General features: G+C 46.1%; 1 protein-coding gene across 3 annotated transcripts in view; it reads right to left on the bottom strand.

Annotated features, from left to right (window-relative positions):
* DAB2 (DAB adaptor protein 2) overlaps positions 1-19674 on the bottom strand; it is a 34852-nt gene that overhangs the window by 2558 nt on the left and 12620 nt on the right. The window contains exons 2-14 of one of the 3 annotated variants that reach the window (XM_077936407.1): positions 13382-13572; positions 12047-12186; positions 10840-10938; positions 9416-9547; positions 8133-8216; positions 7414-7440; positions 7196-7243; positions 6791-6853; positions 4991-5641; positions 4080-4230; positions 2204-2854; positions 1332-1444; positions 234-308 (exon numbers count right to left, since the gene is read on the bottom strand). In XM_077936407.1, the coding sequence (XP_077792533.1) occupies positions 243-308; positions 1332-1444; positions 2204-2854; positions 4080-4230; positions 4991-5641; positions 6791-6853; positions 7196-7243; positions 7414-7440; positions 8133-8216; positions 9416-9547; positions 10840-10938; positions 12047-12186; positions 13382-13493 (2337 nt within the window). In that variant the 5' untranslated portion in view covers positions 13494-13572 and the 3' untranslated portion in view covers positions 234-242. The remainder of the gene's footprint in view (positions 1-233; positions 309-1331; positions 1445-2203; positions 2855-4079; positions 4231-4990; positions 5642-6790; positions 6854-7195; positions 7244-7413; positions 7441-8132; positions 8217-9415; positions 9548-10839; positions 10939-12046; positions 12187-13381; positions 13573-19674) is intronic. The other 2 variants (XM_028748533.2, XM_077936408.1) reach the window with 2 other exon arrangements.

Genomic DNA, 19674 nt, shown 5'->3' with positions numbered 1-19674 from the left:
CCTGTTCACATCTGTGTGCAATGTAAGGAGCTCATGGTCCCAACATTTATAAAGCCCTAAATAACACAACACCAATTATGGTGGTTTGAATCCTGGTCTCCCAGATCCTAGCTCAACACTCTAACCGCTAATCCACATTGACTCTCCACACAGTCACAGCATGATCCCCGTTTTGCCTTTTTAAGATCGTGTCAGGTTCAGGATCAACAGCCACCCCTCTAAGAGACACTTACCTATCAAGCTTACGCAAACGGGTTTCCAAAAGGATCGCCAAATGGAGCAGAAGCCAGCTGGTGCGGCACGGCAGTCTAGAAAGAAGGAGGCTGCTTTATTTATGCACAATTGGGAAGTCTTTTTGCAGACAAGTTGCAAATACTTGAATACCCTATGCTTGCCAGCTGTGTCGAGTTGGCAAATATCTTATTTGATCTAAGCTTCTCACATCCAGTAAGGTTGCAGCAGCTTGTTCAGAGGCAGTTCATGCTTCTTAAGTGAGAGTTGTGGTTGGGACATCAACCCCCATCACCAGCTGCAATATCTAGAGTACAGATCTCTTGCAGGTGACGGGCGATGCAAGCAACAGTTCCGTTCAAGGCACCTTCAGAAACTATTCTCCCACACCCTCCAAGATGAAGGGCCTGATTGGGTGTTGGGTATTGTGTTATTGGTGTGTGTGTGTGTGTGTGTGTGTGTGTGTGTATACACACGCGTGCGCACACACATACAGAGAGAGAGAGAGAGAGGAGGAGGAGGAGGAGGAGGAGGAGGAAAAAGAAGCACATTGCTTCCAATATGGCACCATATACTATGGTGGTTTGGTCTTGCAGCAAAGTGTTGTTCATGCCACTGAATTATGCAAACATACAACCCCTGCCAATTATTTTGGTCAAGGATCAGTGCAGTCTGCAGGCTGATAGCTAACAAGCACATTGCTTGAGTGTGCCTTCCATTCTAACCACGGGTCAAAGGGTGCTTGATTATTCTTACATCTATCCTCTTTTTAAAAAATATATGCATGGAGCCTTCAATGAATAAGTCATAGCGGTTGGTGTTAACATACTCTTATCTGTACAGACTGCCAGCTTTAAGCTACACTATAAACACTTTTGATCATGCTGTCATGTTCAAATAGCAAGGGCCAAGACAGATAATTTTACAGTTATCCAGCCACCTGCACTTGGGAGCGTTAACTGGGGACAATGCCAGCTTTTGTTAGAAGGCAATAGGACCCCAGGGGTGCTTCAATTCTGGAGAAAGAAGTGCTCCATAATTTACAGCCAACAGAAGTACAGCCACGGATACATAGAAGTGCAGTTTGCTCTGCCACTTACCGAGTTTAGCGATGGAACAGCGAAAGGGTCTGTCTTGAAAGGGTTTTCAAATAGGTCTTCAGCAGGCTTGGCAGTTGGCACAGCGTTTGGCCTGAGAACAGGATTTGGTGGCACTGCAATGCAAAACAGACTTATTTTTAAGCCACCAGACACTGTAAGCCACCCATTTCACATAACACAGCAAACACAGCCACACTTGGCACCAAGTGCTGTGTTTTTCTGCTGAGGGCACACATTGCAGGTGTATCAGTGGACTTCACCATTTAGTTTACACACGCACAGAATTCAGAGGCAAGACTTAAGCTGCCAAGATGGCACCTGGCGGGGACGGACTGTGCCCACAGAGGCCTTCTCTGGGGCCCATAAAATCCTCTTACCATCATCACCCTGAAATTAGTCACTGAAGCAAGCTATCTACCTCAGTTGTGGTGTAGCATGGCACCCACAATTGTTCCTCCAGTTTTCAAATGTGCCCACGGGCCCAAAAAGAAGATGCTAACCATCTGCCCATCTCTGGGGCACACATTCACCTGCCCCAGAGACTACTTAAAAATATGCATCATGTCCACTAAAATACAGTGGAACCTCGGTTTTTGAGCACCTCGGAAGCTGAATGCCGAAAACCCGGAAGTAAATGCTTCCGTTTTTGAACGCGCCTTGGAAGCCAAATGGCTTCCACTACATGTTTTTCCATTTTCTCAATGGAAATTCCCAACAGCCCTTTGCGCCTCAGTTGTCAGACATTTCAGAAGTAGAATAGTCTTCTGGAACGGATTACGTTCGACAACCGAGGTTCCACTGTATGTGTCTTCTGTGAGGGGAGGAGAAAGGTCACTACTTTAAGGTTCCCTCAAGGAATATAGCAGATTTACCACCAGTTTTTGTAGCCAGCCAGCTAGCTTCAAAGTCATCGTGGTCAGCCAACTCTTGAGGAACCCCCACTTTGTTACTGAAATAACTGGCAAAGGCTCCAGAAGCTTCCGACAGACCTTGTTGTTGCTGCTGCTCTGCCCTCCTCGCAGGCACGGCGGGCAGTTTCGCCAGCTGGAAGTCTTTGAACATGGCTTTTACATCCTTTATTTCCTTATCACCGAGCGGATCCAGAGCAGTGAAGGCGTCGCTTTCCTTCTTGGGCAACTCCTTCTGAGGTGCAGTTCTGGGAGGCAACTGAGGAGGGCTTCTAGCAGGCAACAGAGAGGGGCCCTGGGATGTAAGCGGAGGTGGGAATATGGAGGGCTGGAAAGGGTTCCCAGTGCTGGAGGGCTGGGCCCACGCATTAGGAGGAGGAACCCGTACAGGCTGACCCCAGAGATCAGGAGCTGGAGCCTGGATCGGGGCTCCCAAGGACAATGGTGGCTGACTCCAGCTGGGAGCTTGTGGAGCAGCATCAAAGCCAAGAGGCTGAGGGAAGCTTGCCGGCTGAACACCCAGAACAGATCCAGGAAAGGCTGAAGAAGGCTGGTTGAAGATTGCAGGTTGGGGACCCCAGGCTGGTGTTGGAGAAGCAGTTGAGGGCAGGCCACCTGGGGAGGAAAAGCCCACACTTCGATTAAGTTATGCTGCTCTCTCATCAGGCAACTCCACAAACATCTTAGTTGGGGGGGGGAGTATGTTTCCGAGCACAATTCAAAGGGTTGGTGCTGACCTTTAAAGCCCTAAAAAGCCTCGGCCCAGTATGCCTGAAGGAGCGTCTCCATCCCCATTGTTCAGCCCAGACACTGAGGTCCAGCTCTGAGGCCCTTCTGGTGGTTCCAACCCTGAGAGAAGTGAGGTTACCGGGAACCAGGCAGAGGGCCTTCTTGCTAATGGCATCCACCCTGTGGAACACCCTCTCATCAGATGTCAAGGAAATAAACAACTACAACAACTACATGACTTTCATAAGACATCTGAAGGCAGCCCTGCTTTGTTGTTGTTTAGTCATGTCTGACTCTTCGTGACCCCATGGACCAGAGCACGCCAGGCACTCCTGTCTTCCACTGCCTCCCACACTTTGGTCAAACCCATGTTCGTAGCTTCGAGAACACTGTCCAGCCATCTCGTCCTCTGTCACCCCCTTCTCCTTGTGCCCTCCATCTTTCCCAACATCAGGGTCTTTTCCAGGGAGTCTTCTCTTCTCAAGAGGTGGCCAAAGTATTGGAGCCTCAGCTTCAGGATCTGAAGCTTAGTGAAGTTTGATGTTTGATGTTTTATTGTGTTTTTAATATTCTGTTTGGAGCCATCCAGAGTGTCTGGGATACCTGGCCAGATGGGCAGGGTATAAGTAATAAATTATTATTATTGTACATACCAGCACAAAGCTTATATCTATCTGTATTAAAGACACAAGAGCCCCGCTAGATCAGAGCATAGGCCTATCTAGGCCAGCATACTTCTTACAGTGGCCAATCAGATGGGAAACCTGTAAACCTGTTTGATGTATTACAGTATTTTAATATTTTTTTTTGGAAGCCACCCAGAGTGGCTGGGGAAGCCCAGCCAGATGGGCGGGGTATAAATAAATTATTATTATTATTATTATTAGCGCCTGAGCAGCTACAGTGTTCTCCCCACTTGAAACTCCCAGAAAACTGTAGACATTAAATTGCTTTGCAATGAAGGTACACACAGATCCATCAACATGGCCTTCCAGATGTTGGGACCACAACCCCACAAGCCATTGGCCACACTGACTGGTGCTCATGGGGCTTGTAGTCCGAGAAGAGGATTCCCCATCCCTGCCTCAAGGAAAGAACAGACTTTACTAACCTAGTACAGGCATGGGTGCTGCTACAGGAGCACTAGTGTTGAACAGGTCTAGAGGGTTGGTCTGTGCAGGTGGAGGCGGCGCTGCAGTTGTCAGAGTGCTTGTTGCAGGAGCAAAGATGCCTGAGCCAAACAGGTCACTACTGGCTGAACCCTGGAAATGTGTTGGTGGGGAAGACACATCAGGCATAGTGAATATATATGTACAGAAAGTTAAACATTGCCCAGATTGCTATTATAAGCACTACAACCCCACTAAACTGTCCTATAGGCTGAATGGCTTCAGAATCTTATAGTGTGCATCTAAGTTAAATCGATTCTTATTAAAGGTGATTGTGGGCTCCCATCTACAGCAGAGATGGAGAACCTGACGTTTTAGACTCCAGTACCCATCAGGCCCAGCCAGCATGGTCAACAGTCAGGGACAATGGGTTTTGTAGTCCAGCAACTTCTGGAGGGCAACAAGTTACCCACCTTTGGTCGACAATATTCTCTGTCAGTTCTGTACAGTAGCAACCAAGAAGGGCTGCAGCCAAATAGAGATATTTTATATTGCAAGGCCAATGCAACACCTCGACACCTTGTTACTGAACTGCACCAATGATCTCCCCAAAACTACATTCAACGCATGCATTAGGAGTTTAAGCGTCTTACTTACCAGAGCTACAGAGACATGGCAGCATTAGGAGGAGAGAGGAAAGTTAGGATTAGAAAGAATGATTGATGTACACAGAAAGCCAAGCCACAGAGTTTAAGGTTTGCTATGGCTATGACCGACAGCTTATAAGAGGACCGAAGGCAAGCTAGTTCTCTGCCAGCAGAGGTTTTGTTGAGGAAGGGGGAGGGAAATCCCTTCACCTAGTCCAAGTAGGAAAACATGCATGTCACCACTCTGTGCATGCACCATTGTTCACCTTAACAGTCCTCCTTCCTCTTCCTGGCTTGGTGCTTTGGGGAGGTGGGCTAATCGTGATAGAGTCATGCGACATCAATTGGCCGTTGCTATCGGAGTCTAGCCGTAATCCATTTTGCACCGGTAATCCTTTGGAAGAGCTCTCCAGAAAGACATTTACTGGGGATGTGGCAGGGAAGCCGTTCTGTTCTCTCTCCGGCACCCCATTTGGAGTCCTCGCGGCTAGTTGGGCAGGCTTACTCTCAAGCAGCCACTGGCTGGCCGGCATTTCCTGCTTGCCAGTTCGGTTGGAGATCTGGTCAAACTCTTGCCCAAAGTAGTCTACATCCCCATTCATACCACTGCTCCCCATGGGGCTAGTCACAACACTTCCCATCTTCTGGCTGGGAGGCTTCAGAGAAGAATCGATTGGGGGCTGCGCCAATTGGTCGGGTTGCGTGAAAGGGTCATCCCTGAAAGGGTCAGGATTTGGGGTGGGGAAGAAGCTGAGATTTGCAGAGAAAGCATTGTCAGGCAAGAAAGGTGGCTGCAGCTTGGACAGTGGTAGGGGAGGTGCGATGTCATTCAAGAAAATATCCTCCTCTTTGAGAGAAGTCGGAGGGGCCTCAATTTCAGAATTTAAATCCACTAACAGGATCTCTTTATCCTCCTCCTATTAGGTTTGAGAGAGAAGACTGATTAGCAGAAGAGACACTGTAGACAATGTGCAAGAGAGTCTCATGTGCTTATTAAAAATCACAGAGCAAGCAGAATGGCAATGGACTCCAGCAATTCTTAAAATAAGAAACCTATGAACTACACACTCCCGTGCCCTCGCATTTGATAGGTCACCCTATAGAGAATTTTGTGCACTTATTGGACAATCAACCAGGAGATTTGAAGATCAGGAGCATCAATTTTGAAATAGTGGTAAAGGAAGAATGCTTACACAATGTTGAGTGGAGTCTGGTTCATTAGGGCAAATGGAAACCACTAACCTCAGTCTGTTCTTGGTCAACCCCCATGGGCCTACCTTTGTATTTAGGTTCAGCCCAGGGGATAGCCCCAGATATCAACTTCCTCCTCCTCATGGATAGGACCCCTAATGCTATGGTGGCCTGTCTGGAAAAACCACAAGTACTTGCGCCCAAGAGCTGCAATCTTCCCAAAGGCATCTGACTAGGAAGCCTGAACATGGCGGCAATTGTGGTCACATAAATCCAACCAGGATTCTCAGTGCTTCATACTTCTTCCAGTTTCCTTCTCAACCCTTGCTCGGAATATCTTAGAGAAGCACATTGTACTTTTGCATATATTCCCTGTCCCAATGCATCCAGCTACATGTATGTAGGGATTTTAAAATACTGATTCACAGCTTTGATTCTGTTGACTTCGAATCCCTGAATAGTGTATTTAGTATGGCTGAGCCAATCTCTAAAGCATATTCTCTTCCACTAAACTAAGGTAACGAGTATGGTGCCCTCCAGATACTCCCCACCAGTTCCAGTGAGCATGGCCAATGGTCAGGGATGATGGGAGTTGAAGGGCACCATTTTAGCTACCCCTCTACTAAGCCAGTGCCATCCTGCCAACATGGCAATTCCTAATAGGTACAAATGGGCAACGGGCCCAATTTGATGCACCTTACTCTGGGGGGTGGGACTGTGTTCACATTTATATATACAAAAGTTCAATCATATGGATAGGTAGTCAACTGCTCATCTGAAACTACCCCTAAGTATCCAAGACAGTCCTTAGAAGATTCCTCCTACCATTAAGTCATTTAAAAAGCTATCAACAGTACAAAGCCAAGTCTACTCACTGAGGGGCTGTTCAGGTCAGGAGGAGTAGACATGTCTCCAAACAGATCCATCTGCTCCACACCCTTTAAGAATAAAATGGACAGAAAATTAAAATCTATCATACACCTCAGCCTACAAGGTCATTCGAATCTAACCAAGAGCATGCTTGGAAGCCTAAGTCTCTGTGGTCTACTTCTCTGTAGTAGTTCAGTTTGCTCAGTCAATCGACTGGCTGCTCATATGTGAAACCTCTCTAGGGACCTTGGGTGTGGTCTCAAAGCAGAAGAGGCCACTATTTTGCTGAAGTCAACCAGGGCTGGTCAGTGCCTGGGTGGGTGACTATGTGGAAACCACATGGATTCCCTGCTGGTCCCATGGCGGGCGGAGGGGGAGGCATAATACAGAAGAGAAAAGGAATCACATACCAGCTTTATTTTGTCGGCTCGTTCAGTAGCTGTTTCATCACTGCCATTCTGGAACAAAGGAGAGAGAGAGTGAGTGTGTTTTGGTCTGTGCTACACAGATACTCAATAAGAATTAAGCTTTCCCCATTTTCACACTGTTTGTAAGCAGCAAATGTACTTAAAAGTTTAACAGGCAATTGCTTTTGATTTTCAGGCCTAAAGACTTATTTGTTTCTTACCTCAACAGGTTTATTGGCTTCTTCATTCTGAAGAGAGAAAAAAAGACATCACGCCATCAACATTTATAGAAAAGCTTTATATATTTGTCCATGTCTACTCTGATGGGCAGCAGCTGCCCAGCCACTGTCCAAGACCAATGTCTGCCCCATCACCTGCTACCTGAACTAGAGTATGAACAACTCATAGATGGGATCTGCTTGGTGCAAGGTATGTTCTCCACTATCAAGCTATGGTCCCTTCCCTTAAGGGGAGGGATAGCATATTACATGTTGGAACTGCTGAGATGCAACTCAGATTGCACTGCAGGCAACTCTGCATGGGAAGGAGCAGACTGAGGAACCTCCAAGCTCCTAGCCTGTCCTTTAACCTGTGGCTCAGTTTCCTTCAGGCTAGACTGATACTTTTAGGGTTGCTGAACATCCTACTTCCTTTTTTACACCCTCACCCTGGAACAGATCTTCCAACCCAAATAGATGAATTCATTTTCCTTTTTACCCCATTACCTTGTTGACTGATCTTCTGTACTTGAAGAGTGGACTTATCTGGGAGTAAGTAGTATTGCCAAGTTTAGACAGGCTCCTTCCAGCCATGCCAGATTTATCTTAGATCAACCAAGTTCATGGTTCAGTCACTGCCACTTTAGATCAATAGGTTCCATTTATCTTGGGTATGGCTACTGAACAGCCTAAAAATCTGAAAACTTAGCAGGCAGCATTACCTTTCGCTTGTCACCCTCTTCTTTTTTCTTCATGTTATAGATTACTTGGAATAGATCCTTCAGATCGACAACTAGAGGTTCAGCCTAGAAGAGAGTAACAGGCAGTGAGTGAGTGGGCAGGACTTAGATTTCCACTTTGTGGCAGCATTCACAGTTCAGCTCATTTCCAAATGGAGTGGAATAGAATTCAAGGAAAAGAATTCAAGGCCTATACTAGGGGCATTTTCTCCCAGTGTTCCAATTCCCTGCTGTGTTTAGAGTTCCCTAGATTTTACTTTCTTGGGCTCCATGATCCCTGCAGCTGGTGACAGCAGTCACAAAATTAAAAGATGCCTGCTTCTTGGGAGAAAAGCGATGACAAACCTAGACAGCACCTTAAAAAGCAGAGACATCACCTTGCCGACAAAGATCCATATAGTTAAAGCTATAGTTTTCCCTGTAGTGATGTATGGCAGTGAGAGCTGGACCATAAAAAGGGCTGTTCACCAAAGAATTGATGCTTTTGAATTATGGTGCTGGAGGAGTCTCTTGAGAGTCCCATGGACTGCAAGAAGATCAAACCGATCCATTCTGAAGGAAATCAGCCCTGAGTGCTCACTGGAAGGACAGATCCTGAAGCTGAGGCTCCAATACTTTGGGCCACCTCATGAGAAGAGAAGACTCCCTGGAAAAGACCCTGATGTTGGGAAAGATTGAGGGCACAAGGAGAAGGGGACAACAGAGGATGAGATGGTTGGACAGTGTTCTCGAAGCTACATGAGTTTGACCAAGCTGCGGGAGGCAGTGAAAGACAGGAGTGCCTGGCGTGCTCTGGTCCATGGGGTCACGAAGAGTCAGACACGACTAAACAACTAAATGACAACAACAAATGCCCAAACAGGCTGAGAGTTGGTGATTGGCCCATGGCTACCCAATGAGCTTCACAACCGAGTGGGAATTTAAACCCTGGTCTCCCAGGTCTTAGTCTCTAACCACTACACCACACTGGTCTTGCTCAAAATTTCTCCAACCCCTGCAACCTATTAGATATGTAGCAAATGCCAAGCCTCAGAGATAAGCTATTTAACAGTACATCTAAGCTTCCAAGCTGGTGGCCAAAACACTTGTGGCAATCGATTCCCTAGTTTTAACCACACTCTGTGAAAATTTTGTCAATCCTGCAATTTAAGTAGGGAGTGACAGCTTCCATTTGCAATTTTGTACTGTGCAGCATTGAACATGCACCCAGAATGCTACTTTGAAGAGCAGCCCGCCACCCCATGTCCCACGATGTAAAGTTTTACCTGCTGCGCTGTTTTGATGGCGAAGAACTGGTGCTGCCCTTCTCCTCCACAAACGTAGCCAAAGGCACGGTTGTCAGTCACATCCCGGGCTATAAAGGATATTTTGTTGACTGGGTGCTCATGCTCAATAACCTGGAATCAAAGAGGATGACATGGTACCAGACTTTTAACTCTTGAAAATGTGTAAACCTTGCACTGGGGGTCTTGTAGGCCACCCTTTGCTCAATCCAGAGGCAGATCATCCCCCGGCAGGTGCCTATTATTCTTCTGTTTGAAGATCTGCAACAGAGTTCACTACCCTTTTATGCCATTGGTCCCACTGAACTGCTCTTACACAAGTCAAGAATCCTCCATCCCAAGTCCAAAGTCAACCTTCTTCCAAGCCCATGATTCTAGTCCTGTTCTATGGTGCAGCAGGGAGCACTGATATGAGAACGACTTTCATGTTTTACTGTCTTAAATGTGCCCTGGAAATTTGACTTCCCCATAAAGACTGCTGCCAGACCAGCTTGCTTTTGTTTCAGCACTTCCCATTCAACAAAGTAGTCAGCATCAATAGAGCTCAAATATTTTAGGCTCCCTGTTTGAGGTGTGCACAGCATGTGCATATGCTATGACCAGAAGCAACTCTGGACCGTATCTCAGAACTGGGAAGATTATAGCAATAGCACAGAGATTGTTAGGAGTAGTTACAGGTAGGTAGCCGTGTTGGTCTGCCATAGTCAAAACAAAATAAAAAAAATTCCTTCCAGTAGCACCTTAGAGACAACTAAGTTAGTTATTGGTATGAGCTTTCTATCTGAAGAAGTGTGCATGCACACGAAAGCTCATACCACTGCCTAACTAAGGTGTTACTGGAAGGATTTTTTTTATTTTGTTAGGAGTAGTTTGTGCTTTATGGAAAAGTTTATTCTTCGGCTTAGAAGTAAAGACTAAGTCATTGACACACACACACACACACACACACACACACACACACACACACACCAGTAGGGACTGGAAGCTGCCTGTTTCTTACATAGCCTTTAGCCCAAGAAAAATAGAATGCCCCAATTAAAATTTTCACTTGGTGTTCATCAGCCACAATTTCCTAGATAGGGCTGAAGTGACCTGTGAGATGAGTCAAGGTTTGCTAGAAAAGCTACAGCAGTCCCCACACTAGAGGTTTGGCACTAGAGTTTGGTCCATTATGAGATACTTCACCTGGATGGGTAATTAACTAGATGGATAACTTAACTGGCCTGGGCCAGTTTCTGCATTTCTTTGAAATGTCTCCAATGGGAAAGCTGCTGTTTGGGTTCAGTACATTTTTAGAAGTTTCTTCACCCCAACAAGTTTTAGGTTAGATTGGCACTTAAAAAAAGAAAGAAAAGAGAATGGACACTTTCTCCTAATGGTTTCAGCTTGGCCTCCTCCGAACTTACCCCTGTCTTCTCATCTATGACTTTGATCCCAGCAAGAGAGATGTTCACCCATATTTTCTGTTTGTGCTGTCCTTGAGAACGGGCTGCTACCGCCATTCCCTACAATTGGAACAGCAAAGACACTTCGGTATTCAAGACGTACTGTCAATATAAACTTATTGCAGCTTACGGCTAAGGGATGGAGAATCCATTTCTCTCCCAGATGTTGGACTCCAACTCCCCATTAGCCAACATGGCCACTGACCAGAGGATAACGTAATCTTCATTTTAGCATATCTGAATTTCCCTATATCTGAGTTATGAAAATGCCAAGTCAAATGCCAGCTATATACTGCTCCCCAGTTCCCTCACATTTTAGGATTTATTGCATGATTGGGTGGGTGGGGGATTGTCTTGCAACCGTTGTCTTGCATTCCAGGTCAGTAAAATTTAGAAACTCAAAAGTGTTTGTTGACAAGCAGCCCCCAGGCTTTACCACCACACCTAGAGACTATTCAGAGGGTCATTCATTACATGAAGCCATCACGTGTGGCCTTCAGACAACACTGTGAGAGGACAGTGTTATGAACAGTCATGTCTCAGAGGAATTTACCAGCACTGTTTCAATACATAAGCAAGAACTCATTTGTCTTAATGATGTTGTTCTGCGGGAGGAAATGAACAAAATTCTGACATGAGGTGGTGACATTTCACCTAAGAAGCTAAATGGAACAAACCTGAGCACCAAAACAGCATGCAAGTTCCATCTACAGCATAATGTTCTAGCAGTGGCGTAGCGTGGGTTGTCAGCACCCGGGGCAAGGCAAGTAATTTGCGCCCCCTAACCCGTGGATTTGCGCCCCCTAACCTGTGGATTTGCCCTAACCCCAGATGTTGCGCCCGGTGCGGCCGGCCCCCCCCTGCACCCCCCACGCTACGCCACTGTGTTCTAGCAATGTTTCCACTTAACCTGAAATTTCTGACTTTGCCACTTTATAGATATTGTTATCTGAATCGGCACTATAAGCAACCTGCAGGTATGTGCTTGGACCCATTCTCCACTAGTTTAAGATACTTGAGGAAAGGTTGTATAATTGTCATTGCTAAAATAACTTCTAGGAACTGCAGTTTTGCAAGGATGCCATTAGTAATCCCTAGCCCCCATGAAGCTAGAATCATCATCTGGCACCTTAAAAAAATGAAGAGGCAGGAAATACGACAGACTCACCTTCAGCTTCATCATTGAATCCTGACTCATCTTGTCTCCCCTTGCTTCTGGGACATCATCAATACCGATCAATTTGGCCTTGTATCTTACACCATCACCTTGAAATCTGGCCAAGAGAAATTCTTCTGTCTTTTCTGGTCCTGAAAAACCAGTTTTATGGTCATGTGCTTTTGTTTGTCCAGCACAGGCTATAAAAAAACCAGAACCTGCACCTCTGTTCATTCCTAATGATGCAATTTAATATAGTAGTGTGTTTCACCATCAGCTATACCAACATTCAGTATGTAATCACAGTTTCATCTCCACACTGGCAATGGAATGCTCTTGGGTAAGAGTAGGGTCAATCCACTCACAAACATTTTAGGTGTAAAGAGCCAGAGTTTGCGGCAGATTCCTTCCCACTGTCTGCTTACTCACGGATCCGCCTGTGACTGTGCAATCCAAGGCAAAGCCCCTAGGTGGCAGCCTTCTGCCAAACTCCTGCTTGTCAGCTTATTTCAACGCTCTGCTTTATGACTCCTTTTAAACCAAAAACCAGTTGGGCAGGTGGGAGTCTCCACGATTTTGTGTGCTAACCCATCAAAAGGACTAATGACGGACAGGCTTTGTGAACGTAAGGTTGCAATGTTGAGAACTAACTGACTAAATTGCCTGTCATCGAGTATTTACCACAGCAACTGCTGCTTGTTTTCAGCAACTCTTAATTATTGGCAACTCCTTAGGAACAGGGGTCAGCAAACTTTCCCAGGAGGGGGTGGGTCCACTGTCCTTAGACCTTGTGGGGGGCTGGGTCCACCGCCTCCCGAAAGACCCCCTTCCCGAAAGGCCCACCCACCTATGCCACTCACGCCGCAGCCGCCGACACTGCCTAGTCTTTGGCGGTGTTGGTGTCCTCTGTCTCAGCGGGGCACAGAGCTCATGCTGCTGGCCTGGGTGGCAGAGGCAGCCCTCTCGCCGCTCCCACTTCCTTCCCGCTCAGCTGCTTCCTCCTGCTCGGCCACCTCAGCGGGAAGGAAGGGGCGGCACCCAGAGGCGTCCGTGGCTTCTGAATCAGAAACCGTGCCAGTGTCGCTGCCCACCCAGAGGCACCCGCGGATTTTGATTGGCTGTAGGAGCTTCCTGCAGCCAATCAGAAGCCATGCCGCATCACGGAAGTCAGTCTCCGTGCGGCAAGGCCTCTGCACCGTGCCTGTTTAGCGCAGGGACTGACCGCAAGGTTCGCGGGCTGGATTAGTGAGCCCGGTGGGCCGTATCCAGCCCACGGGCCTTAGTTTGATGACCTCTCCCTTAGGAGCTGCAGAGCTGTCCTGCCTCCTGGTGCCATTCCTGCCTTACCTTTCTTCTTCTCCTTTTTGAAAGGCTGTGTTTTTGGTGGTGCCTGTTGCTGGGCAGGCGGACTGTTTCCACTAGTTGCTTCCACTTCGTTCGACATGGTGAGAGAGGCCATTCTCAACTCCAGGAGCAAATGCGGCACTTGGTAACGTGATTGGAATCCAGCTAGCAGCGGACAGGCATACTACTCTGACCTTCAGGAGACAAAAATTGGGATTCAATTCAGTGTTGCCACTGTGTTGCATTGAAGAGTTACAAGGCATAATTCTCAAGAAACAGGAATATAAAATGATACTTTATATCAGGACTATTTGTTCATTCAGCACAGCACTACAGAAGGCGGTCCTTATCTGTTACTTGAGCCTTTTGAACTGGAGTTGGAGAGTGACTGAAACTGGACCTATTATATGCAAAACATACATATATGCAACACAGATAATTTTTTAAAAATGTTTTATTGTTTTTATATGTTTTTTCTGGAAGCCACCCAGTCAGAAGGGCAACATATTTATTTATTAATTATTATTATTATTATTATTATTATTATTATTATTATTATTATTATTATTATTATTCTGTTCTCTGCCACTGAGCTTATGTTCCTTCAACAATAAGTTTAGGACGCAGTGAAGAATTACTCATGAAGACTTGATGTGATTCAGTTACAAGGATCCCGGCATGCTGTATAACGAACGCCTTCATTTTACAGAATGATGGTTGCATCCACGATATGGGTACAAACCCATATCAGGCCCCATTCAGAGTTTACAGTAGTGCTAGAATTTAGATTAAGTGGGGACACCTGTTGAGGCTGGGAATGGGTGTACAATCTAGCCCCACCAATACTAAAGGACAAGGCACTTTAAGACCATCACACACGGACCAAGGACTCTTGCACACTCCCCGCCATCCTGCCGCTGGGTAAATAGAGGTTCTCAAAGGTATTTCTTATGAAACACATCCGCCAATCACTTCATTTGACTGTGGATCACAGTCTGCAGCCGATATGCTGAAGGGGGATACTCCAGACATTCTGCTGCACAAATGAAGCATGTGCCTTTGCCTAGTATTAGCTTGCATAGGAATGAACGTGGGTGGAATCAGTGATGCTGGCCCTTCCATCTCCTGTTCGTTGCCATCTGTTAGCAGAATAACATCATGCTAACAGATTTGTTAGCAAGCAACTAACCTACCCAAGGCACAAACATTGCAAGCTATAATCCTGTCTTCCATTCACTTTTGAGACTCTGCTGGTTTTGAAAGGGGGGGGGGCTTTCTCCAAGGGAATTGAAGACAGGGGTCTGTTGTAGAGGAGAGATCAAACAGCAGTAAACCAGTCACCAAGACACATGCTTCAAGTAGCTACTGAGGTTGCACATCTTTGTGTATAGGGACCTCATTCTGGTTTGTGCAAGGGAGTTCATTAAGCTTCTCTAGGGCTCTTCAGAATGCTACCTTTAGCCATCAGTTTAGGGAAACTTTGTAAGTTATGGTACACAAATGCAGCAGATCCCAATTCCTTAGAAGTAATGGACGGGGAATAATATTATGCAGTCTGCACCACTTTAAAATATGGAATGGTCATCTGTACACTCCTTGAGAACTCTTATCCCCTAGCTACCACTCCCACTGGTTTTTACACTATGGGAGTGTTATTTGAATGTGGTCGGTGGGTTGGGCTTTCAGTGGTACAGCACCAGGAAGGCTCCACTATATGACTAGTTCTACATGCATTGATCAGCTGCAAGCCTTTGGACATCTACAGTTTGCAGGCCAGGAAGGTCACTACTAGCTCTGCAATGTCCATATGCATGAGACCTGGCCTTCATTCCTGTTGCAGGTATTTGGTTCAGCTTTGAAATGCCGGCTGATGTTGGCAGAGTTGCTTTTGCTGAGCTTGACCTCCTAGAAATTCTAGTTGAGGCTGTATTTCAAAGTATTTAGGGCATGGGATGCAGGCATCAAACGCTTGTGGTCTTGGGGTTTGTGTTTACTTTTGAGTAGCCCCGCTTTGCAGACTTGAAGTTGCAATACAGCAAATCTGCAATACAGGACTGCCTCAGTGGACCAGCGAGTCACTTGTTCAGCCATTTGTGGAAGATGTTTCAACAGATAACATACAGCCTCAAACAATCCAAAGCCTTCACAAGACACTTCAGGCCCTGCACCTTAAGATACAAGCGTTACGGAGAATATAATTCAGTGTTTTTCTATGCAGTCTATTCTTACTACACAGCGCTGGGAATCTGATGCAAGGCAGGTACCCTATCAACATAGCTATACTGAGTAAGGGACAGTTGTTTTAAGCAACAGACAGCTGCATGCTCAGGTTAGGACAAGCAATGGCGGCAGCAGTGCCATCCACGTGCTTTTGCATAGAGGTGAACCAATTCCAAGCCTAAGTGTGGGATTTGGAAGGGATTCTGTACAAGCCCCTCCTTGCTCCAGAATACCACGAAGACTACACTTCCATCTGCCTCATAGTCTACTTCCCACAGCCCCCATTTTAATCTAGAAAAACAGGCCTATTCAATTTGTTTAAAATCTTCAAGACGCACTGCCAGTTTTATAATTAGGTATGTTACAGCATTTCATTATGTGTGCAATTTTTGTTGTATGCCACGTGGATATTTCATATGAGGGAGCCACCCATAAATATTTGTAGAAACAAATAAAATTAAATGAACAGCTTCATTTATTTTTCTAGAGACCTGTTTTCTCTTCAAGATGGAATGCTTACTTCTTGCTTGTTATCACTCAGCTGAAACAAGTGGAATGCTGACCAGGTTGTTTAGGGGTACAAAGGTTGCTGCTTCACAAAGTTAATATTTTAGTGATTGAGATTCCTTTGATACTCTTCAGCCAAGTAGATAGAGGCCAAGAAACACAGTTTCCCTCCTAGATAGCACTCTCAGCCTCCTTTAATTTCAGCTGAAGGAACTCATTGCACCAGCAGGCACCATGAGAGGGGTGAATTGTCAGAGGCCAGGCAGCCTGAAGATCTGTCTTGAGGTGGCACAAATACAGTCCACACCTCTGCACTCATTTGCTTGGCCATGGCACCCAAGTCCATCATCTTTGCAACTGAAATTTTGCAAGGATGTAAAACTACTACCTGTCTTAACACCTTTGTATATACTACAATTGCCAAGGTGAGAGAGCCTGGTTGTTGTTTTTTAAGGTATGGTTGTATGGAGTTCACAAAATGGGCTTAAATCCACTTGGGATGTACCTTAACAGTGTTTTTTTTAAAAAAAGAATTAATAAGCAGTTCTGCTCTGTGCCATGTGTTAACAGGGCACAAGGCAGAGGTTCAAAAGGTGATTTGACATCATGTGACCACTCCTTAGAATGTAGCTGCACCTGAGCTAGTTCTCAATCCTGTTACTCTCCATTCTTCTATTAAGCACAAATTCTGATCTGTTGTCTCATGACCACATGCGTGCCAACGGTTGTATGAGTCAAGGAAAGAACACAGATGTTATTCAACTGGTTGCTTCTACCTTTGGAGGAATAGCAGGGGAAGGGCCCCCACAACTTTCTTCCTCCCCCCCCCAACTGCTTCTTCAGCTACTGGTTGTAGTAAACACTACTGGGAGAAGCAGCCAGAAGGCTGCCAGCTACTTTCAGTAGGTTGCAGGGGGGCATAGGTCCATGGCCTAGAACCATAATATGTTCTAAATCAGTGTCTTGTGACTGTTTTCTTCTCAAAACAGATGCAGCTATGTTAAGCGTGCTCATTTAAAACATTGTCAGTTTTAAACGAATATAGATGCCTAGGTAATAAACTACCCAAAGTCAGTGTTCTGTCTGGTTCTACCCAACATCTCGCTCAGGGTCCTGAAGGATCTCCTCTTTTGAAGGCATGCCCACTGGCATTTGAGCAAATGCTCCTTATGACTGGAGAAGCGAAGCAGAATATAAGCAAGACTGATCTTCCAGCACTACATTTTGTAGATTCAGACTCCAAAGGTAGCCTTAAAGCCATGATTGCTAGGTCTGTATGTTTTGCTTCCCCTTTCCTGGTACAATTACAACCAGCAGGCCTGCTCATGTTCGCAGCCTGCATGTTCGCAGCTCACCCGGCACAATGCAAGCCTGTCACACTTTTTGAAGAGGCACAAGACTTTTCGGGAATCCCCCAAGCACAAATTGCTTATGGGCTGCACCAGCGTTGGAAAATGAAGCCATGCAACATTTGCCTTGGCACTTCCTTTGGTGAGCAGATCAAGAAAACGCACCAGCGCCAACCAATAGCTGAGTGCCAAAGTATGTTTTTCCAGTTTTATCTGGGCAGGTCAGTCAACAGCTTTCAGGTAGTTTCTTGCCAGTTTCCAGATGCAAAGCTATCCCAAGTCTAGGACAAGTAGGTTTCTATGTCCTAAAGAGCCTCTTTTGCCCGAGACACAGATGATCAATAGGTTTCAATACATTGGGATTTAGAGATGCAGCTATATACCAACTCCACATTTCTCAAAACCCTTTTGGAGAAGAGAGACAACCCTAATGTTCTTCCTAGGGAGGGGGAGAAATCTGATTCAGTTTGTATTTCAGTCTGCATTTGGAAAGGTGGACTTTCCCAACTTCCACTTCCCAAAGCAAAGCAATATGCAAAGAATACACACAAAATTTGCACTTCTGAATTTTTCATTGCAAGTACTCCAGTCAGCTAAAGGGAACAGACACATATGTATAAGCGCTCCAATGTCTGGAAAAAACTGGTTCCAGAAGGTGGCATTCCTGAAAGTGTTATTTATTCATATTAGATGCATACCCCATAATTCAAACACTCAAAGAAGCTTAATACACAAGCACACAGAGGATCCTGCCAAATACAAAGTCAAGCCATGGACCTGCCTATACCAATACTGTGGTATCCTGGGATACCAGAGGTTGAAATAGTGGCCATTTCACATATGGAAAGCATGTGCTCTGCCACTGAGTCAGGAGATCCTTCACTGAAGAATGAGCAGCTGAACCTGACAGGTTGAAGACAACTCACCTCACCTCCATTCTATACCACTTTGAGCAAGCTGTAACTGCAGGGGCTTGTTTGCCCCTTGAAAAGTCTGCACAAAGCTTAGTTTCCCATAGGGATGCTACCATGAAACACCGACTTTACCCACAGCCTGGGACTCAACAAAAAGCACTGTAGCTTTTGAAGGTAGAAGCTACCCCAAAATCCCTCTTTCCTTTGAGCCAGTGTGGTGTAGTAGTTAAGAGCGGTAGTCTCGTAATCTGGGGAACCGGGTTCGCGTCTCCGCTCCTCCACATGCAGCTGCTGGGTGACCTTGGGCCAGTCACACTTCTCTGAAGTCTCTCAGCCCCACTCACCTCACAGAGTGTTTGTTGTGGGGGAGGAAGGGAAAGGAGAATGTTAGCCGCTTTGAGACTCCTTAAAGGGAGTGAAAGGCGGGATATCAAATCCAAACTCTTCTTCCTCTTCTTCTTCTTCTTCCTCCTTTGGAAGAGGAAGGGGAGCAGCCCAATATTTCCCATAGCAGCTTCTTAAGAGAAAGTTGCTTGGGGGACGTAGAAGCTACTAGCTCACCTTACCCAACAGTCAGCCCTTAAAACTGCTAGGAGGAGTCTCAACACACAGCAAGGAATGTTATTTACACTATTCCTAATCCCAGCTACATATATTTTTTATTGTGTTTGGAGTAGGCCTGAAGCACCACGTTGCAAAACCATGCCCAAAGAGCTGTGTTTTTGTATAAAGCCTAGCTGAGTTGGATCTGCAGCACAATAGCACATTCATGTGTATCAGAGCCTTGACACTTACAAATACAAATTCTGCTGAAAACTCAGCCTTGGGTCGAGCAAACCCCCTTCACAGTGCGCAGCAGGAAATTGCAGCAAGCTGCCAGTGGCAGAGCGGTATCTTCCATTGCAACTCAGCCCCATTCCTCTGCAGTCCCCTTTGCCTCTCACCAATGCTGCACAAGTGACCACAGATGCCAGCACAAACATGGAAGGAATGGAACAAGAACAGTGAGTTGGAGAAAGGAAGCTTGGAGTGGGTCTGTAGTGAGTGCCAGGGATTAGACTGAGGCCTGTATTTGGCTTTAGGCTGGAGCTGGGGGTAGCTGATGTGATGCCCTCCAGATGCTGTGGACTAAGACTCTGAGCACTGGCCAAACTGGCAGGGGTCAATGGAAGTTGTAGACTTCTGGAGGATGCCATGTTTGCTATTCCTGGGCCAGAGGCTCCACATAACTAGACTGTATTAACCTTGCTGTTAGCAAAGCCACTTAAATAATGCAGGTGGTGTCCTGGGAGCTGGTGTGGTGTAG

The sequence above is a fragment of the Podarcis muralis genome, chromosome 11 (assembly GCF_964188315.1).
Source record: "Podarcis muralis chromosome 11, rPodMur119.hap1.1, whole genome shotgun sequence".
Classification (NCBI taxonomy): Eukaryota; Metazoa; Chordata; class Lepidosauria; order Squamata; family Lacertidae; genus Podarcis; species Podarcis muralis.
Note: the sequence above shows the minus strand (reverse complement) of the source record. Positions and strands in the feature narration are given on the sequence as shown.